We start from the raw sequence: 22,718 nt of genomic DNA on the forward strand, positions 1-22,718 counted from the left end.
GAATTCTACTTCTGGCACGCACGTACCATGCACACAAGATCAAATTCTCTTGGCCAGTTGCATCCATTAGCCCTTCACCTGCGCCTTGGATGCCCTCTCTCATGTACATTTCCCACCCCTCAAACCTGAAGGCATAAAGAACAGAGCAGGCACAACTGTTCCTTCTTACTGCCATCGCACTGAGACAGAACCCCTACAATGGCTTAATTTCTATGCGCTGCGTGACTTTGCTCAATGTATGTGTGGGTGTATTTAGTTTTCTTCTTTATACCTGTTGTCTTTAAAAACAAACAAAAAACCCACACAACTTTTTTTAATTTTGGGGATTTCTCCTGTTACTGAGATTTAACAGTTATGGCTGAAACAAAATCACCAGTGTTTAAAACTTGCCCCTTCCTGTCATGTGACTGTTCTGCTCAATGTCAGGCATTTGAAGTACGTTTTCTTGGGGGGGGGGGCCTTAAAGAGGGGTACATCCCTGATAGGTGTTTAATCTGTATCTCCTTCTCCAAGATGCCACAGAAGAGGAGAGAGGTCTATTTTTAAGTTCTCTCTTCAGGAGTGCACTCTATGAAAGCCGCTTCAGAACTAGAGGGGGAAAAAGGCCTACTAAGCCAGAACAGGCTTCCTCAGCTAGCACTCTTCTGGGTTAGATTGGAAGCCATGTTAGTCTGTATCCACAAAAACAACGAGGTGTCCGGTGGCATCTTAAAGACTAACAGATTTATTTGGGCATAAACTTTCGTGGGTAAAAATCCCCGCTTCTTCAGATGCATCGAAAGCTTGTGCCCAAATAAAGAAGTAGGGTTTTTTACCCACGAAAGCTTATTTCCCAAATAAATGCGTTAGTTTTTAAGGTGCTACTGGACTCCTTGTTACTCTTGTGAGTTGAAACTCAGGTTGGACCTCATTGAGTGCCAGCCTAGGTCACTTTCCCCAGGACTTAATAAAATGAGTCATAGATCTTGTCAGACTGCTGAGCCACAATAGTTTAGCCCAGACAGGTCCCTCAGATGCCTTGGCACTATTTGATTATAGAATAAACTCATTATCCACCTAAGACTTCTCTTGGTACCAACATCTGTGCCACTGATTCGGGCACTGACCTCTGTGTTGCAGATGCTCCTTGCAACAACAGAGCAGTAAGGCAGTCTTGGGCCTCAGGCAGGGTTAAGCACCAAACACAGGTCTCCTGACTTAATGTGGGCTGGCTGTCACCCCAGGGGTGAGCTGGAATGGGGTAGAGGGACTCGGGCCCACCCTACTCCACCGGGTTTCAGTCCAGGGCCCTAACAGTGGCAGAGTGGTCTGCCACTGGGTCAGCAGGAATCTGCCGGCAACACACTGACTTAGTATCTGGCCAAGGCCCAACCAGACTGTTGTCTAGTTTCCCTGGGCTACTTCCTCCCTCCCTGGGGTTGGTACCTCTGTGCTGTACGTGCCCTCCATCTCCCCGGGGTTGGTGGTCAGTGATAGCCTCAACCGCTCATTGGCACCTCGGCTGGCCTGCAGCCCCGGGAACTCTGGCCAATTCTCAGGTGGTAGCCCCAGCATCTTCTCGGTGTCTCGGTCAGGTGGCAGTCCTGGAAGCTTTGGCCAGTCCTCAGGTGGTAGCCTCAGGAGCTCCTCCTTGACGTCCTGCTCCGGCAGCGGGGGAGAAGCGTCTATCTCCCTGGGCTGCTCCAACCCAGCTGAGCTGTGGGACTGCCTGCATTTTGTACTTCTGCTTCCTGTCCCTTCCCATAGTTTCCAGCATGGTGTGCATGGCTTTCCTGGCTCTGCAGCCTCTTGATCTGTTGCCACCTCGCTACAGCCATGAATTTGGTAGGGTCCTACTTATCTTACAGTTAACTATATGGTTCTTTAAGATGGTGTCCTCATGGAATCTTTGACCCTCCTATTTCCCTGCTGCTATGGAATCCTATACCACCTGGCTTCTGTATTGGGGGAACAACTATGGGATGGTTAGGCTCCCTGTACCCTTTATGCCTTCTGGGGAGGGGAGGGAAGTGGGTTAGAGGGTAGCCACATAGAGGCACAGCCCCAATGGACACTGTTGGTCAAAAGAATCTGATTTTATGTGTGCATAGGCACATGCACAATAGAAGTGGAATCCATGTGGATAGCCATCTCAAAGAACCACAGTCACTAAGCCCTGGTCTACACCGAGCGGGGAAAGGGGGGGGGGTCAGCCTAAGATACGCATCTTCAGCTATGCGAATAGCGTAGCTGAAGTTGGCGTAGCTTAGGTCAACTTACCTGGCCGTGAGGATGGCGGCAAGTCGACCGCTGCCGCTCCCCTGTAGACTCCGCTTCCGCCTCTCCCGAGCTGGAGTTCCGGAGTCAACGGGGAGTGTGTTTGGGGATCGATTTATTGTGTCTAGACAAGACGTGATAGATCGATCAGCGGGTAGTGAAGACCTGCCCTAAGATAAGTAACTTTTTTAATCTTGATTTTTGCACTTACAGCCTGAAACTCCCATAGATTAAAGGAGGGGCAAGAATTTTTTTGACATTGCAACTTAATATAAAATTCTCATTGTACAGTGTTGGCCATTGACCTATCTTCACTGGTTCTTGTAGTGTCTAGATAATTCAGTTTCATTTTAAGACCCCCTTGAGCTTTTCAGTCAAGAGTGAGAATCCAAGCTATATGATCTCTAGCTACATGCCCCCCACCCCAAAGTCAGCTTTGGGTAATTTGAAGCTAACTTCTTTAACTTATGGCCTGAACTGTGTCTTTTCTAGAACTACAGCGTGAAGACATAAGCAGTATAGAAATTGTAGGCGGAGCCACTAGAATCCCAGCAGTGAAGGAACAAATATCTAGGTTCTTCTGTAAAGATATAAGCACTACGCTGAATGCAGATGAAGCTGTCGCAAGAGGTTGCGCATTACAGGTATGGCCGTTAAGATCCTAGTTTGTCGTTTTACAGCACACACTGCTGGAAATTGTTCACTAACCAAAAGTCAAAGAATGCTACAGCTTAAACAAAATGTCCCTCATCTCAGGATTTAAGGTTTTCATACTAAGCATTCGTTCTTTCTTGCACTATCGTATTCACTAATCATTTAAACATTTGTTGTAGTTGTCACATTTGGTAATAATTATGAGAGTAATGACGGGAAGGATGGTCTTGTGGTTAAAGTACAGGAGTGAAAGTCAGAATATCTGGGTTCTCTTCCTAGTTCTGCCACAGACTTTTTGCACTAATGTGGGTAAGTCACTTCCTTCATCTGTAAAATAGGAGTGTTTACCTCTCACAGTGTTTTTGAAGCTTAATTCAGTCTGTTTTAAAAACTCATTGAGGTCCCTGGCTGGTAGTCACTATAATCATGCTAAGTGTTACTATAATGAAACTTAAAATGACACTCTAGACGCTCTCTCCATCAGTTTAACTAAGAAGATAATCCTTAATGAAAGTGACTTAAAATTGCCCCAATGTTAGTATGTGTAGTTCATTTTAAAAATATTTTACATTCTGAGATAATCATGGCCAGCATGCTAGTTTTATAGAAGAGTAACAATGCTAAATTCAGGTAAATGTGTTTCTTCACTAAACTATATGCATAATCAAAATTTGGTCTCTCTTCCAGTGTGCAATTCTCTCCCCAGCATTTAAGGTGCGTGAATTTTCCATCACTGATGTTGTTCCTTATTCAATAACTCTAAGATGGAAGTCCTCTTATGAGGAAGGAACTGGGTAAGTTTACTTTGAAAATAAAAATACACAAAAAGACTTGATGGTGTGGGAAGATCAAACCTGCAAACACCAGAAAATAGCTCATCTAGTCTACCTCTTATACTGTATTGTCATTAATCATTTTGCCTCTGGAAGTTGGAGTCACATATCATTTTACTACCAGTTATTTTCAGTCACCCCATGTCACGTTGTTCTGATTTTGTTTACCATAAGTTGGTTAATTTTAACTTTGTATACATTAAAAAGCTTTCTACCTAGAGATACATGTAAAATGTAATATTGTCAAGTTGGTGGTTGAGTTTGTAGCTCTCATTCTGTCTTCAAACTTCAGTTAAATTAGAGAATGCAAAATAATTTTCCAGAGCCAAAGCAAATGCGTATTAAATGTTTCATTTGTTTGCATGGATGTTCACAGCTAACATAACAGGGTTTAATATAACTTGATTCATAGTCATTATATAAACTGTTACTTGTATTTACTTGAACACTTTTTATTTCTATAGGGAATGTGAAGTTTTCAGTAAGAACCATGCTGCTCCATTTTCAAAAGTTATTACTTTCCACAAGAAGGAACCTTTTGATCTGGAAGCATATTATACCCATCCAAATGAAATACCTTATCCTGAACCCAGAATAGGTGAGAACAGATCATAGAAAATATATTTTAAATCTTTTGTACACCTTTCTAAAAAAAAAATTCATTCCTTTAAAAAGTTTATATAAATTACTGAGCCAAATGTTTTGGCATAGAATCATAGAAATGAAGAGCTGGAAGGAACCTCAGTGTCAAGTCCAGTCCCTCTCGCTGTGGCAGGACCAAGTAAACCTAGTTCATCCTTAATAGGTATTTTGTCCAACCTGTACTTAAAAACTGTCAGTGGTGGGGATTCCACACCTCCCCTGGAAGCTTATTCCAGAAGTTAACTACCCTTATAGTTAGAAAGTTTTTCCTAATATCTAATTTAAATCTCCTTTGCTGCAAATTAAGTCCATTATTTCTTGTCCTGTCCTCGGTGGACATGGGGAACAATTGAGCCCCATCCTCTTTATAACAGCCCTTCATATATTTGAAGATTGTTGTCAGGTCCATTCTCAGTGTTCTTTCGTCAAGAGTAAACATGACCACTTTTTTAATTTTTCTTCATAGGTCAGGTTTTCTAAACCCTTTTTATCATTTTTGTTGCTCTCCTTTGGACTCTGTCCAATATGTCCACATCTTTCCTAAAGTGTGGCACCCAGAATTGGACTCTTGCTGAAGCCTCACCAGTGCTAAGTAGGAAGAGACAGTTTTCTCCCGTGTCTTAAATATGGCACTCCTGTTAGTACACTCCAGAATATTAGCCTTTTTTGCAACTGCATCACTTTGTTGATTCATATTCAATTTGAAGTGTGAGAACCCCTGTACTAGATGACTAAACTAGAAACTTTTTCCACTTGAATTCTTTAGCACTTGAAAGTCTACGATTCCTGGAAGTTATCAAAGTAAGTCAGAGTTCTAGTAAATAGGACCTCTCTAGATTGGTCAGACTTGTATGGGTTAAGCTGTCAGGAACAGTGAATGTGGGTCTAGCTGATAAATTCAGACATTCGGCTGAGTCAACAGGTCTGTAGTCATAGAAAAAGGTGGATACACCCCCTCTGGAGGCATGGAGATCTGGACACTATGGCTTTGACTGTGGATGCAAGTGGTGAGCCTGGGCAATTACCACAGAGATGCTGATGGCACAGAGAAGTCTAAACTGACATCCAAAAAACTGATGCACTCATTACTTTGGGGGCATATCTCTGTTTGGGATTTGCCTTATATTTGGTCTAGGTCAGGGGTTCTCAAATTTCATTGCACCACGACCCCCTTCTGACAACAGAAATTACTTCATGACCCCGGGAGGGGGGACCAAAGCCTGAGCCTGTCTGAGCCTCTCTGCCCCGGGTGGGGGCAAAGCCCAAGCCTCACCACTCTGGACAGAGAGGCCAAAGCTGAAGCTCAAGGGCTTCAGCCCCAAGCTAGGGGGCCTGAAACCTGAGCCCTCCCTCCCAGGGCTGAAGCTCTTGGGCTTTGGCTTTGGCCCTGGGAAATGGAGCTCGGGCGTCAGCCCTGGGCCCCAGCAAATCTAAGCCAATCCTGGTGACCCCATTCAAAGGGGGTCGCAACGCACTTTGGGGTTCCAACCCACAGTTTGAGAACTGCTGATCTAGTAGCAGTGCGCTCCCTACTTCAGCTCCAATTCAGTTCCTCCTTATCTGTTAAAATTCACTTAGCAGCCATATCTGATTATCGCAGTCTAATTGAGAAGACTGTATTTACTCATGACATACTAAAGAGATGTATGAAGTTGTCTAGAGGGGCCATCTGTTTACTAGTTAAAGATCCAACACCATTAAGGGTTCGTAACCAACTCAAACTGGGAAGACTCTGAGTGAAGTTTGTCTGTCAGTCAAAATAGCATTCGTTATACCTATAACGCTTGCTAGAAGAGTAAGCAAACTCATGGCTGATCTGCCTTCAGTTTTCCTCAAGGACAAAGTGATACTCCATACTCATCCTAATTTTTTGGCTAAGGTTATAACTGGTTGCGAAAGAAATCATTTAAGTAATCTGCCAGTGTCCTTTTCCCATATGTCAAAGTTTCACAAACGAGTTGCTAAAAATGCATTACCTTTCTATCTAAATTTCTTAGCCCTGTTTAGAAAGTCAGCAAATTGGTGCGGGGGTTGTTTTTCTTTTTGGGGATAATAAAAGCAGTGGGATGTAATTGCATGCCCTGTCTAAGTGGGTTAGGTAGTGTATAGAGGAGAGCTATAAAGTTTTCTCTACTCCTGTGCTAGTGGGAATTAGATTACATTCTACAAGGGCAAAGGCTGCTTCAGTGGAATGCCGTAGGTATGTTTCCATATTTTATATATTCCCACTTTTACGAAGCACTGTTTGTTAAAGTTAGCATTCTGATCAGCAGAAAGAACGGGGAGTACTTGTGGCACCTTAGAGACTAACAAATTTATTTGGGCATAAGCTTAGTAGCACCATACTTCAGTTGCTGTTTAATTAGGATTCTGGATCCTACGTTCCTTGGATGAGAGTACTGCTTTCTAAATTATCCCAGGAGTGGAAATGGGAGGATGCAACTTGAAGAAATGAAGGTTACTCACCTGTAACTGGAGTTCTTGAAGGTTGACTATACATTTACACTCCCTATCCACCTTCCCCATTTCTTTAGAGTCCTAATTATCATCTTGGTTCTGAAGAGGGGTAGAAGGATCTGAGATGGCCAGAGTACTCCACACCCCTTTCGTAGCCTTGCCCTCAGAATGTTCAGGAAGAGGGAGGAGAAGGACTTGGACAGGATGTCAGAACACCGCAATGAGCACTGATGTGAGAAGTTTGTGTAATTCTGACAGTGGAATCAGCACATCCCATGAATGGAAATGTGCCAGAGTCCATCAAAGAACTCTGATTATAGACAAGAAACCTTAAAGTTCTTTGTCATTCACTCATCTTACTTGTGCTCATATTTTCTATGCCTGGTGGTCTTAAATCAAATATAAACTTTTGTGAAAGACTGAGCAAAATTTATTCAGCTCATAGATAGGGTAGAGTGAGAATGGGGAACATATTCAGAAGACTTTTCTGTGCATGTATAACTAGAGCAGCTGAATTTGAAACTTCATGTCAGTCATTACCAGAGTAGCAGCCATTTGGTAAACTTTCTTGTTGCATGTGGGTATAGTTTGAAGATAAGGTAAGCAATTAATATCCACATACACGGTAATTATCAGTTTTTTGAGCCATGTTATTGCCTGTGGCATTAGAGTTGCTAAACACTGTAATGCACCTCAACCTGCACCTTGAAACTAGTCAGAAGCCAGTACAGGTGAACAAAAGGCAGTGTGTCCCTGAGAAACATGCCCATAATTGAACCAGATTCTGCACTAGCTGAAGCTTTTTCAGTTGTAGCCTTCTTTGTCATTTCCATAATGCAATATTGCAGTGTGCTCTAAGAGGCATGGAGGTGCATATCAAAGCAGAATGGTTGCAATTAGAGCTGAATGAATAATTTGCAGAAAGACTTGATGGAATTTAGCCCCCTCTTCCTGCAAGCAACGATATTTAAAAAAATAAAAAGTGAAGGAAGATCTAAGAAAATGGGGTTAAGTATATTCTTCCAATCTTCCAGAATAGTAATGTGTTTGTCAATAAGACCTCCAGCGACCTCAGAGCCCAATTGTATCAGTTTGGGGTACTTAGTAAAAGGTACTTATGTATCGTGTTTTACATGTTAATATCATTGTACAAACTATTGCAATGTCTCATGTAAAGAGATCCTCGTTTTACAGTTGGGGAGACTGAGGCAGATTTTTGAAGTGACTTTCCAAGGTGCCACAGTCAGTGGCAGAACCAAGATCAAAATTGAGGACTAACTGATTCCCAATCCTGTGTGCTCATTTTCTCCTTAGATCCATTGCTTCTCACAGAATATAGACTATGGAATTCTTCACAGGTATATATTAATTATATACAGGAGAGATTGTACGACTGAAGTTCCTGCATTTGTTAAAGGAATGTCTGGGGTAAATTAGACATTGTTCTAGTTACTGAGTTACCCTTCTAAACTTACAAATACTTGTGTTTTGGAGAAATCTTTCATGGCCTTTTAAAGTGCTTGGCAGTGAAAGCAGATCTGGGGAATATTTTTGAGGAATGATTGCCCCCCTAGACTTTCCAGAAAACCAGATTAATCCTCATATGCTGCTTGTTTGTTTTAGGGCTTTTCGCTATTCAGAATGTTGGTCCTCAGTATGACGGTGACAATTCCAAAGTGAAGGTTAAAGTACGTGTCAATGTACATGGAATCTTCAGTGTGGCTAATGCATCAGTAATAGAGAAGCAAAATGTGGAAGGAGATCACAGTGATGTACCTATGGACACAGAATCATCATGTAAGAATCAAGGCAAAGATGATGAGCTGGTACGTAAAACTTCTCCTTGTAATTGCAACAAAAGAACAGAGAATCAAAGATTAAATCGTAGTTAAGTCCAGTCTGCTACTTTTGAGTGATTTATTTTCCCTCTTTCATTACTATTTGTTACAAGAATGGACTGCATCATCAATTAAATCTCATATGTGTGCAGCTTTCTGTTTAAGTAAGCAGTAATGATATGTTCAGGGCTACACAAGACACATACCTTTCACTCCACATGGAGTTTACAGTATAAAAGACAAATGAAAATAAGATTCACACAGATACCCATAGAAAAGTGTTACATTTTCCTCAATTTTTTATCTTCTGCTAACGCTAACAGTTTTCAGCATTTTTTAATATTAGCACTGAATGGCAACAATGATGTTGCTTTTGAAGGAAAGATATTTAATTTCCAACAAACTTTATAAAACACTTCATAAAATAAATTAAGTACTTGTTCAGTGAAGCTTACTAATGAAAACAGTTTTAGGTTCTGTGCATCTTATGGAAAATCGCTATATTTCATCTTTAACTACAATCAGCTAAACTTTAATTTGTTTGCATTTTTTCATTTTATATACTTTAATCATGAAAACCTTTAAGTGCAAACTTGCTTGCATGACTGAAAGATGGGGAAATGTTACAGTATTTTTACAATTTTATGCCATACTTAATCACTGATACTGAGGAATTGGCATTTTAAACTTTGTGATCTACTAGTCAGTGACATAATCCCCATAAGACTTGGAAATCAGCTCAAGTCTTCATCTCAGTTCCATTACCTCAGCATGTCCTAACCTTAAAAGCATGCAACCCTTGGACTCCAGACTCTTCTTTAGGGAGAAGAGAATAAGAGAGTTGCATGACACTGGATCGTCTACAATGCACAACTGCAGACTTGCACTTGTTGGTAAAGCAATAGGCAAGCTTAATCTACCTTTCTTTCCTGCTCCTGCTGTGGTCTCTTCTAGAGATAGTCACATGAACAGCTTATACGTACAGGACTACAGTCTTAACTAAGTTAGTCCAAATTTTTGCCTTTGTTCTTGGGATCTATCACTTGGCTCTGAGAGCGCATGTCCTAACTACACGGGCGATTCCAATGGATGTCAAGAGCAGCATGCAGCCTTCTGGCAATAGGAAGAACTCTCCCACTTCTCCTTCACGCTATTGCTCATTTAATTTCTGACACCTCTAATCTTAACCTCTCATCTTTTCTTCCTTCTGATACTTGCTGCTTGCCAGCTCTCTAGCTTCTATCTTCAACTCCACCCACATTTTATTTTTTGACCCTCATCTTACGGGGCTCTTGCTTTGCATTGACTATTTTTATACTTGTACCTCAGCTGAAAATAATAACTCTACTTCCTGCTATTCAACTATACGTTTATTTACTCTACCCCTTCTATTTGTTCCTTCAATTCTGCCGAAGGTGCTTGCTAAACAATTCCTGTGTTCTGTGACTGTTATGCTTTCAACTCCTGGTGACTGTCTTCAAATTTCTGCAGACCATATTGACCCAGTCCATCAAGAACTTTCCTCCTTTTTCTCCATTCCTGTATTCCTTGTTTCTGAATGAGGTGCCCCTCCTATTATCCATCTGTGACCATTCCTCTTCAACTGTGCTCCTTTCTCTCTGCCTTAAAACATGCTCTTGTGTCCTGCTAATTGAAATTCATCATCCACTCATCTGTCTTACCCACTGACACTTCATACGAAAGATTCATGAGCATATTGTATTCTCACTGTCTTGACTTCCAATCCAGTTTCCGCGCTCTCTTCTCCAGAGAAACTGCTCGAGGTCACAAGTGAACATTTTGTAATAAAGTCAGACTTCTCTGTACTTGGCTTAATCTGTGCTCTGTTTTTGCTGCTGCTCATTTTGTACTTTATCCTTTGGCTTCTGCAATGGGGCTTGACATGTTCTGCTGTTGCTCTAGTATCTCTGGTTCCTTTCTTCCCTGGCATCCCTCAGATTTCTTTTCTTGGTATCCTCCTTTTTTGCTTCCGTTATCTGCATTTTTTCATTGATGCTTTGTGTGGCAGTCCCCACAAATGTAGCTCTCTATCTTCAGTCTCTTCCCCTCCCATTCAAGCTTGCCTCTAACTGTGGCATAGTTCCTGCAATTCCTGTCATCTTATTAAACTTCCTGTTCTCCTCCAAAACTGTCACTTCTCTTTATCACTATTTATAACTTTTTTCCCAGTTAGACTCAACTTCAGCGTTCCCTTCGTTTTCTTCTCCATCCAGGCTTTTGCTAAATCCTGGTGGTTTCCTTCTTTCACTTTTCTGAAATCTACCCTCTATTCCCTGTCCCTGCTGGTAAAATCTTGGTCTGTGCCTTGATCATAAATTCACCTGGGCTAATCCAGACCACTTCTTAGTCCCAACATCTCACCTTCTCAAATTGATCTGCCACCTCTCCCAGTGTATCCAGAATGTGCTGCTCCTATTAAAATAGCCTACTATTGTGTAAGTGAAGCACCTTGCCTGCCTACTCCTTTAAATCTCTTCTTGAAGCTAATTTTCTGTCTTCCAGAAGATTTGTGCTAATTTCATTTTATCTCATCCTCTTGCATTTTAACTTGTCTGAATTCAGTTGTGAGCTCCTCAGGATAGGGACTTGTTTAGAAGGAACCTTCTCTTCCAAACATCTATATTTCCTCCCATGGTAATATTTTTCTAGTTTTTCTTACTTAGTTCATTCAACCTTTGTTTTTATGAAGGTTAGAACAAGTGGTAGAGCAGTTAGCATTACATAAGCATAAGGGGTTTTTTTTGTGCTCTGATAACTTGAATGGGTTAATATTTTAAACTTACAGTATACTTCTCAAGGAATACAAAAGTGCCTTTGACACATTTTGAAGACACTTATTAATAAGTAAAATGTAGAAAGTAATGGAAAAAGACATGGCTGACATTTCCACGTAATGGACTATATGTGGAGAATATTCAGAATAATAATACACTGTGCTCAATACAAAAGTAACCACTTTTATCCCTAGGCTTTCTTCCATGACAATATTTCTATTCTTCCTAATTTGTCTTCTGTTTTTACTATGGTGCTTGTCAGCAATTCTCTTTCATAATTGAGGATGATACCCTTGACTCTGAGGATAAGGTTTGTGATGCATATATGCAGTATTCTTATAATTAGCTGTTTCTCTTAAATATGGAGAAGGTTCCCCCTTCCCCTCTTTCCAACTGTTGCCTTTGGTAGTCTGTGTGAACAGTAAGAACAATAAGTTGAAAACTGCATTTCTCTTCTGAAAGGACAAGTCTAAGAACTTGGCAGAAGTAGCCTGCTGCTGCTTTAAAGTATATTGTTAGACAATAGTTTAGCAAACTAAATTATTTCATACTCGCAATATATGCTGGTGCCTAAAGTTTCACAACAAATCTTATTAACATATAGGGAAATAATTGAGTTAGTCCATGTGCATTTGTGTTGCTGTCAGTTACTAAAAAGAAATTTAAAAGTAATTTACTTTGCATTTATGTGTATTCTGAGGCAAATCCAGGAATTTTATTTTTCTAGGAATTGCTTCTAATCTTCTTATAATGGCAAATGGTAACTTTCCTTTAAGTACAGTATGAAAATTTAGCAATCTACTGATACTAAACTCGCCACTTAAAATTTAAAGGATTCATTTTAAGCAAACTGAGTAAATGTGATTAGAAAGTAAATATGCATTGTAAATTCTAGAAACAGTATTAGTCATTTTTCCTATGTGTTAGTGTTGTATAGCTTTGCTTTTATGGCTATCACTTCCCTAATATTAAAAACTGAAAAATCTTCAATAAATGTACGTGCATTACAACCACAAACACAAGGTTTTAAAATCAGACAGACTTCTGTCTTGTGCAATTTTGTTTTGAAGTACTTGAGACTCCAAACTACATGTGAACTCTGAATGTTATTGCTGCTGTTTGTTTTAATTCTGGTGTTTAAATAGTTGAGTGCATGTGACTATTTAACAGACATTTTTACTGAGTTAATATACATTGTGTTCCCTATTTTATTATTAAAGGTGTCTACATGACAACACAATCTTTGTTACTAAACAGTTCAGCTGCTAGTTGAACTGACTTCATGTGTGGAATAATTGTTCACAGTAATTGTGATGTCCTCATTAAAACCTGAATCTAGGAATCAGGAACAGGTGAACTAATCATAGGGCTGTTACTTAGAGGAAAGATACAGGGCAACAAAATCGGGCGGGGGGAGAATCACATACTTGTTTTAAAAAAATGATGCCAGCAACTCCTAGTGTTGTCTAAAAATAGTTCTAATATGCTACATGAGCTGTATCTTGACATTTACAAAATTTAGAAAGAAATTATTCATGGAAGGTACATAAAACTAGTTTTCAAGTGCTAATATCATGGTCCTGCCCTGCTTGCTGCTTTTCATACACCCGGAAAGTGTCAAAGAGCCTCCATGGTACAGGAATTAGTGAGCATGATAGTATATAGTAGTTGTAAAGCAGGGGGGAGTTAAGACCCCAGTTGACATAACCTTTTTCAAAGGGGTTCAGCTTTAATTACCCTCCTTTGAGCCTTTCAGGAAGAAATTAGACCCAAACTGGGATGATGTACCCCACCTTCTCACAAAACTGGTTTTGAACAAGTGCTGATCTGGTATAGTGGGTGTCCACCCACCCAAGAACAACTAGTGTTAGAAGCTCTTGGCAGCTTCCCCTTCATTTGGAGCAAGAGAGGCTGTATACAGGACCCCAGTAGCATGCCCAATAAGTATTGCAGTAAGACTTTGACTCTAACACTGAAAACTAGTTTCATGGTCCTACTATGCCTATAGATGTAAGTAAAAATTAAGTCAATGAAAATGTTTTTTCACATTGGATTTTGAAGTGTAAACTTGTGATGATGCAATATATCTGATGAAGTTCTGACTGTTCCATAGAGAATCTTTTCCTCTCCTACCCATGTCGGTGTTGTGTTCTTAAAATATGTCTTTTCTATTCCTTGCCAACAACTTACTTTCAATTAAATGTGTGTAAGTACTGCGGGCTTATTGTAACTTTGTCACAAGGCACATTCAAAAGGACCATTTCAGAATATTTTTTAGCTTTAAAAGTTCATAATCTTTTTCTGAATTAAGTACACAGAATAAGACTGCTTCAAAACAGGTCACTTTAATTATGTTACATATGAGGATTTTGTCCTGTTTTTAAACTAACAGGCTGCACTGTGTCTTATAATAAAATGCTGATCTGTAGTAGTTGACTCCAGTCAGAAGAACATCTTTGAGCAAGGTTGGGTGTTCAGTTATGTTACTTTCTCTTCCTAGGATAAAATGCAGGTTGACCAAGAGGAAGGCAATCACAAAAGCCAGGCAGAACAGCCAAGCCAAGCAGATGAGGAAAGTGAACAACATGGAGGAACTGAAACAAAGGTTTGTATCAAGTATCAATAAAGGAAACTTTTGTGAATTTGTCCATATTGATTTTTTTTTTTCCTGTCTTCATGTGACCATTCTTTGCTTGGTATTCCCAATAAATATGTAAATCTATATACGCTTCCCAATGTATATCTCATCAATTGAAGTACAAGGGATTATTCTAGGAGTATCAAAACTATAATTAGTAGTACTGCCATGGTACAGTTAAACTCATATCAAAAAAGAAGTGTTGAAAAAAGTTGTCATTTTTAAGAGTTCAGAGAACATTTCCCTAAAGTTGACATTAAAGAAATAATGGGATTCACATTGATGAGATGACAAGTTTGGGGTTTTTTTTGAGACAACAGATTATGGAAATACAGGCACCAGAGATTTTGCTGCAACCAATTTAAAGAGCTCTTGGGCTGATTTTCTTTTCAAGCAGTGTTTAATGTAGTCTTACTGCCTGATTTCACATCTTTGTCAAATTCGATATAAGGCATTGCTAGTGTTCCAAAAATTAATAGTAATGTTAATTTCATCATTTCTCATTTTAAATTTACTATAGATATTTATTCTCAAACTCTGCCTTTTAGAAAGGCACATAAACTTAATACAAAGTTAAGATAGCAGTGTCCCTGGAGTAGTGCAGCAGCAGCAGTTTTTTTTTCAGTTCCTTCTTGGCTGTTCCATTTTCATGTTTGGCATTCTCCTTTTTTAGTCACGTACCTTGGACTACCATAGAAATGTTACACATAGTGTCAAATAGTTCTCAGAATGTAATTCTTTCCGTAGACCGCTTCAGGAGACAAGTCAGATCATCTAGCCCAGCCTGTTAAAGCTAAAGCAAAGATCAAAAGTATTGAACTACCTATCCAGGCTAGTCTGTATAAACAATTGGGGCAGGACCTTATCAATAGCTACATAGAAAATGAGGTAAGTGCATAGTTCCTTGAAGATTCACTCATATTCAAATCTCCATGCAAAGAATTCTTGTCCAAGAAATAGTTGGTAGCATACACTAGCTTGTTCCTGAGTTAAATAACTACCAAATTTACTTGAAACTTCTGTAATATCACTAGTCATACCAGTTTTTTCTTAATAAACTGAAAATTTCTAACTCCTAGTCTCCAAAGGTCTGTGCAGTTCAGGCTAAACCATCGCCACTAACTTTAGTGTAAGTCTCTTTGGTTGGGGATCGCAATGAATCTAAGAACTTCCAGAAAGAGGTAGTACATTAGAGACAGCTGGTTGACAAGAGCTAGTTCTTCTTGGGGCAAAGGTAGAATTGACAAGGATGCAACTTTTATCAGTCTTTAGTTTTTAACAGAGGTTTTATCTTCAGCTATCCTGTTTGTCTAGGAATTGCAGGGAAAAAGTCTAGAAGTGGAATAAATGGTGATCTCTACAAACAGAGTTGCTGTTCAGAAGATCATTTTTGAGCATGTTAGGAATTGTCATCCCTTGAAAGGCAAAATAATTCCTCATGACTTGCAAACCATTGTCCAGCCTCTCGTCTGCAGCACTCTCCAGCCCCATGCCAGTATTCTTCAGCTGAAGAAATGCTTCTTGATCCCATCAATCTGTAGTAATGCCACTCAGCTCCCAAATGAGAATGCCTTTTCTCTGATCTGCTAAGAGTGCAAACTTTTGCCCTCCAGTAAAGATACAAGTTCCTTTAGGATGTTAACTTGGATTAGAAAATAAAATTCAGAGGTTTGGAAGCTTCTTTTTGGAGGAAGAAAGGAAAAGGCAGAACTAAGCTGCTAGAGGTTGAAAAAATAGAAAATTATATCAATCTACCTGCTTCTCTGTGGTAGAAGGGGGTACAATCAGATTTCACACCTGTAACTTGGTCAGAAAAAAAAAGAGCAGGGACTATTTATGTGTAGGCAACTCTGCAGCATAATTCAATCTAAAATGCTCCAAAAATCCTCATTGCTTAAACTAGTGCTTCCTCAAATTGTCAAAGCCCCCATGTTTATAAGGGGATGTATTACTCAAGTTCAGATCATCCCCAGTTTGGATCTTTATTAACAAGAGTATCTGTTATCTCATTGTCAGTCTGATAATTGTTCTCTATTAGTGATCAAACAGCTAGGCAATGTAAAACCTGTTGCATTTCAGAATTTTTTTCTTGTGCTGCCACTAAACAAGCTCTGAATAGCGCCTATGTTGAAACAGAAGTCACATTAGCTCGAATCTGAAAAAGTCTGCACAGCTAGGAATAGCTTGCTACAGGATAACACTTAGATTTTTAATATGGCACTCTTGATGTTTCTGTACATCAGATTTAAACGGATTTTGAGCTTTTTTTTTCCTTCTATCCTCACAGGGGAAGATGATGATGCAAGACAAGCTAGAGAAAGAAAGAAATGATGCTAAGAATGCTGTTGAAGAGTATGTGTATGATTTCAGAGACAAGCTGTGTGGTATCTTTGAAAAATTCGTCACTGAGGAAGTAAGAAGCCAAATACAAATTTATAACCGTTCTAACATTGAACTTATTTAATACTGAGTATGGTACGGGTAGGAGCTATATGAATTAAGTAAGTATTGCTTTTCTTTTTGGGCTTCAGGTTAATTCCTGGGAGAAGTGCAATAGCCTTAAAACATAGGCATACTAACTATCCAACTCAATTCAGTTTTGTTCTACTTTAACAATCATGAGTCTACTGACCCCAGTTCTGTGTGAGAGAATTCTCTAGATGGTAAAGATTTGTCAGGTATGGAGGTATATCATCCTGGGGTCTAACTATATAGTCAGGCTCCAGTGTCACTTATCTCCATTAAAATCTAGGAAAACATGACAGATCTGTTAGTATTTGGTCCTGAATGGGGTGAGTAGGTTTGAGGAATAAAATGAGAAGTGGCACAAACAAAGCTTGCCACCCTTGATATCTTTAATCTCGCTTTCTCCTTAGCGTGGAAAGGTATTTCATATTGAAAAAGCTGTTGTTGGGTTGGTATGTCTTGCAAGCCCAAACCAAAAGTGCTAGACAGAACACCACTTTACCCCTTCTGTGTCTTACCATGTGTTTGGAGGCAGCATCCAATGTTCCTTGATTGTCTTATTGTGGTGTCCCTGTGTCCAGTAGCTGCCAAGATAGAAATCACCTACAACTCCCAGGCAGCCACTTTGGCTAACAGCGACACTAAACTTTAAGTGTTGATACCAAAGCCTGCTCCAGTGGTTATCTGGGAGCATAACTGGTGAATGCTTTACTAGACCACAAGTACACGTGGTGCAAAGACCTTTGAAGAGTAAACTAAGGGAGAATGAGGCCTCAGTTTTCTGCCAAAGTCCAAAAATCATCTTAAACTTTTTACTGTAATGGAAATACTGAACCGAATATTGTCAATATCTGCTTTTATGCATCAACAAGGGAGGCTGTAATTGGTAAAACCACACTACACAAGTCACACTTTAGCTGGCTACATAGCTTATATGTAATTTGTTGAAGTACTTCTGTTTAAACTCTTGCCAGTGCCCCATAACCACCTTGTGTACAAACTGCTACCAAGGAGGAGAATTTGACAGAATTAGAAGCTTAAGATACTTTGTGAAAGCCAAAATTTCGTTATACCAGTATTCAAAAGGGAATATGCAAAATCTCACTTACAGTAAATTACATGCCTGATTAGTAGAGATGCAATACCTCATTGTACCACTATGTATAGCCGAGGCTTGAAATCCTGGCCATCAGTCTTTAGTTTCCCCCACTTGATTTTCCAGCTAAAAATGAACTGGCATGTGAACCCCAAATTCCCTTTCATATTCAGTAGGTTTGAATGAATTAGGACATTTCTGTATTTGTCCTGCTACCTCCTAAATTCTATTACCTTAATAAAGGGAGAGAGCTCTTCTGAATGACTTTTTTCCCTATAAAAATCTTAACTTGCTTTTTAGGAGTCCAGTAAACTGACCTTAATGTTGGAAGATACAGAAAACTGGCTTTATGAAGATGGGGAGGACCAACCAAAACAAGTATATATGGATAAACTTCAGGAATTAAGAGTAAGATTTTTTAAATTTTATTTTTTTTCCTTTTACAGAACACAGTTTTTTTTAAAAAAAAACCCTCATCATTAAAGATGAAATACAGTGATCCCTGTGTCTGAGCATGTTTATCCATTAAAAAAGTCCTTTAAGCATGTTCATGAACATTGGTATCAGGGAGTGATTCAGGATTAATGAAATCTTAAACTAGACACCCACATTTGCATCTGAAAATGTTTTTTATGCTGTCGAGTGCAATGACTAGAGTAATTCAAATTTAGTGTACCACATTTGTCTAATATTGTGGTTGTATTTGAAGATTACTTCATACCTTGATTTGTCAATTTTTTTTGCTACCTTTTGAATGTCACTAGTAGGTGCCATCTGACCAAGTGGCACAAGGCTTTTCTGTGACTCGTCGCTACTTTTCCAGAAACTGCTGGGTAAAAAGTTAGATCCAAATTTTTAGAAGGTCTTGTTAAAAACACTTTCTATGTGATAGCACCTTAAGATGGGAGCCTTCATTTTCTTTATGCTCATAGCTGAAATCTGCTTTGCTGCTAACAGTTGCATTAGGTGCCTCAGCAATGATTCCTAACATCATGGGCATTCTCTACCTTTCATAATTAAAATCTTGGACTCTTAACTCTACCCTCAAATTGGAAAATGCTTTGTTCTCAAATAGCATAGTGCAGGGGTCGGCAACCTTTCAGAAGTGGTGTGCCGAGTCTTCATTTATTCACTCTAATTTAAGGTTTTGCGTGCCAGTAATACATTTTAATGTTTTAGAAGGTCTTTCTGTAAGTCTATAATATATAACTAAACTATTGTATGTAAAGTAAATAAGGTTTTTTAAATGTTTAAGAAGCTTCATTTAAAATTAAATTAAAATGCAGAGCCTTCCAAGCAGTGTGAGTGCCACTGAAAATCAGCTCGTGTGCTGCCTTTGGCACGTGTGCCATAGGTTGCCTACCCTGGTGTAGTGAAACTGTTGATTTAGTACTCTGCTGTTATCGGTTTAGTGGTCAAAAAAAAATTAAGCCAATATGAAGAAAAATGTTTACAAAATCTTATGAGCAGATGGTGAATTCTGAAAAATGGCTGCTGCACTGAGCTTTTGCTGATTGCAATAAGCCAACTGGGGAGCTAGAGAGATGGGATTCAGACTATAATTGTCCTGCAAGAGTGAGAAAGTAAGCACTTTTTTTGTGAACAGGAGAGGTATCGTAAAGAAGGAAACTGTAGATTCTGGCAGTTTTCTGTTTCCTGGAGTTACTTGGCTTGATGCCTACTGAATGATTACAATCAAGTTGTGACCTGTCACAAACCAAAAGTGTTTTACAAGGATATCAACTTGAAATCTAATACACTTCAAAAGTATGTTAAAAGTAACTCCATATATTACCCCAGCCAACTTTTGTGGCACTCAAATCCTGTTTCTTTATTTCATAGATGGCTTTCTTCCCCACTATATAAGGATCTCACAATATTAGTTTAATCTCTGGCAAAACATTTTACTACAGGATATTCACGCAGATAGGGACAAAGTATATTTACCCTACTGTCCCATTCAGTCACTGAGTTGGCTAAGCATAAATGTTTGCAGGGTAAAGAACAGCATAATTAATTGTGAAAGTACAGTTTTGGAATTCTTCAGAACTTAATTTAGTTCTTTTTTGGAGGTAATTATACAATGTGCCATGGTCTGTGTGTTTTATACTTACAGAAATTTGGTCAGCCTATTCAGGAAAGGTTCGTGGAACATGAAGAGAGACCAAAAGCTTTAAATGACCTGGGAAAGAAGGTCCAGCTTCTAATGAAAGCAGTAGAAGCATTCAAAAATAAGGTACAAATTAATACAGTTGGGGAATGGGGGTTATCTAGGTGAGTAAACAAACTTTAAAAAAAAAAAACACAACTAAGGGCTTGTCTACACTTTAGCTGCGCCACTGCAGCATTCACTGCTGTAGTGCTTCACTGAAGATGCCATCTATGCTGACAGGATGGCATCTCCACTTAGCCTAGGTAGTCCACCTCCCTGGGAGGCAGTAGTTGTTGACTGGAGAAGCCCTCCCATCAACATGGCGTTGTCTACAATGGGAGTTAGGTTGGTATAACTGTGACACTCAGGGTTGTGAATTTTCCACATGCCTGAGAAACAGTTACACTGACACAAGTTGTTAGCATAAACCAAGCCTAAGTCTAGGAAATGAAGTTTTCAAAGGCACTTAGGTGCTTTTACAAATACTATCCTAGAGCTTGAGGAAAAGGGTTTTTGTATCAGTCAAATGAAATAATTCAAAATTTCAGTCTTGTACTTTATTTTATTAAATTCATTTTATTCAATTCATATTAAAATAAGTGCATAATTCATATAGCAGTTAATTTTGTTAATCACCCTTTTTAGTTGGTGGGGATTGCCAGAGTGCATATGTTAAAATAAACTACTTATGGGAACTAATGTGATATACTGAACCATATTGGGCTCTGACTTAGCTAAACTACATCAAGGAACAGCTAATTGTAAATTTAGAGAAACACACACATTTGTATTTTGCATTTCTGTAGAGTGCTGTCTATAAGACTATCTTGAAGCACTTAAATGTGAACAAAGATGAAACCTCCCTGTAAGGATTTTTTTAGATCCAAAGCTTTTCTTCCCTCTAAACTTTAATTCATGCATGAATTAATCACAGAAATTGTAGTACTATCCTGTTAAATATTATAGGCTTCTTTTACCAGACTGAGCCCCATAAATTCATTGTGGTGTTTTAAAACAAAATAATTCTCTTCTTAGGATGAAAAATATGATCATCTAGATCCTGCTGAGATGGAGAAAGTTGAAAAGTATATCAGTGAAGCCATGAATTGGTTGAACACCAAAATGAATGCCCAGAATAAACTAAGTCTGACTCAGGATCCAGTTGTGAAGGTGGCAGAAATACTAGCAAAATCTAAGGTAAAGCAGCATAATTGTACCTATTACATTCTTAATATAAGGAAGTTGCATTAATCTCAGGCGAATGGAGAGCAAAATGGGGTAGAGGAGATTAGGGGTCTTCCTTAGTTCTGCTAATAGGCTCTCTCCTGGTCTTGACCTAGAATAGTAAGTCTCCAGGGTTTTTTCCACCAGAGACATGAATGGGAGGGGCAGTATCTATATTTAGCGTCTTAATCAATCCTACTCTTAGTGATATGGGATTAAATATTTCTCAGTGACTCTATTTGCTTTACAGCTTAAGTAGTTGGTATTATTTTACTGCATCAAGCTTTATATAAAATTGCCAGCTTTACCAACAAACAATTTCAAAGCTTTTCAGCTAACTAGAATTAGAGAGAGAACATCCATCCATGCAGGCTTTTCACACTTTAAATTCTAAAATAAAATGAGATTCCATGGAAAATCTGAACTAAAGACCCCTCTCAATTCTGTTGTGCTAGATAAATGGGAACTTCTTAAATGTATTCCTTAGTACAAGTTTTTAAATGCTTGTTGCACCACTAAATAAACATACTATTTTTTCAATTCTAATATAATTAGGAACTGGATAGTTTCTGTAACCCTGTTATTTACAAGCCTAAGCCAAGGATGGAGCCCCCAAGTGAAGCTCAGACAAAAGCCAATGGTGAACACAACGGACCAGTGAATGGACAGAGTGGTGCTGAAGCAAAACCAGATCCAGCAAAGGACAATTCTCAGCAGACCAAACCATCTGGAGAAATGGAAGTGGACTAAATTTTACTTATTTCTTTCCACTTAATTAAAATAGTGCAAGTAACTACAGGGTCCATTCTTCTTTTATGTCTGACATCACTACAGATGTTCAGTTATTCTTAGCTAACTTTCTGTTCTTTGCAGTAGTTTTGAGCGTGTTTTATATTGAGTGCCCTCCAGTGTTCATTTCCATTGATGCTGCTTATGTGGAGCTTTAGCCGAATATAGATTGTAAAAGTCAGTTTAAGCTTTCCCAATATATTTTATATCAAACATACAGAATTGATATATAAATAGCAACAATCTACCTTATTTAAAGCTTTTATTGTGGATAAACCTCAGTTCCTTTATTCAGAAAAGGACACTGTATTGCACTACTGATGAAGTGTAGATTTAATTGCATCTTTATTTTGGAAAAATATTGGAATTGAAGTGGTGTAAATATTGCCACTTGAAGCACTGACCTTTTTTCTAGTTATTGTACTGTTATTTAAATATTAAAATAGAGGTTAGCTAGTATACTAGTCCATCTTGTTGATGAGAACTGTACGGTCTTTATATTTTTTCATATAAAACATACAAGCTTAGAGAGAATTTTCTTAATTTGAGAATTAAGAACAAATAATTATAAAATAATACTAGTAAATTGGCTTTGTCATTTGTTCAAAATAATAATCTTGGTTGGCCTCTTCATACACTTGCACCAAATGTACCTGTGCTCATGGTAGACTGATACTAGAGTTACAGTAGAATGCAAAGTTAGTCCTTGTCAATTCTATTTTTTTGGTACTTGTTACTTCTGGTTTTATTGGCTAGATTTCCTATCAATTAAAGCCAATACATGTTTGTCCTCAAACAGCACATCTTATACACCCTTACAGGAGAAATAGTTTAAAAAAAAACAAACACCCCAAACCCTAACATTGCTTCCTAAACTG

The 22,718-nt window shown here is 38.8% G+C and overlaps 1 protein-coding gene across 1 annotated transcript in view; it reads left to right on the forward strand.

Annotated features, from left to right (window-relative positions):
• The window catches only part of HSPA4L (heat shock protein family A (Hsp70) member 4 like), a 61,297-nt gene extending 38,611 nt beyond the window's left edge, over nucleotides 1-22,686 (forward strand). The window contains exons 9-19 of the mRNA XM_077815204.1: nucleotides 2,749-2,900; nucleotides 3,598-3,704; nucleotides 4,208-4,341; nucleotides 8,466-8,668; nucleotides 13,976-14,080; nucleotides 14,861-15,001; nucleotides 16,401-16,526; nucleotides 17,976-18,083; nucleotides 19,792-19,911; nucleotides 20,863-21,024; nucleotides 21,607-22,686. Of these exons, the coding sequence (XP_077671330.1) occupies nucleotides 2,749-2,900; nucleotides 3,598-3,704; nucleotides 4,208-4,341; nucleotides 8,466-8,668; nucleotides 13,976-14,080; nucleotides 14,861-15,001; nucleotides 16,401-16,526; nucleotides 17,976-18,083; nucleotides 19,792-19,911; nucleotides 20,863-21,024; nucleotides 21,607-21,801 (1,553 nt within the window). The 3' untranslated portion in view covers nucleotides 21,802-22,686. The remainder of the gene's footprint in view (nucleotides 1-2,748; nucleotides 2,901-3,597; nucleotides 3,705-4,207; nucleotides 4,342-8,465; nucleotides 8,669-13,975; nucleotides 14,081-14,860; nucleotides 15,002-16,400; nucleotides 16,527-17,975; nucleotides 18,084-19,791; nucleotides 19,912-20,862; nucleotides 21,025-21,606) is intronic.
• Nucleotides 22,687-22,718: the final 32 nt, after the last annotated feature.

Source organism: Eretmochelys imbricata, chromosome 4 (assembly GCF_965152235.1).
Source record: "Eretmochelys imbricata isolate rEreImb1 chromosome 4, rEreImb1.hap1, whole genome shotgun sequence".
NCBI lineage: Eukaryota > Metazoa > Chordata > Testudines > Cheloniidae > Eretmochelys > Eretmochelys imbricata.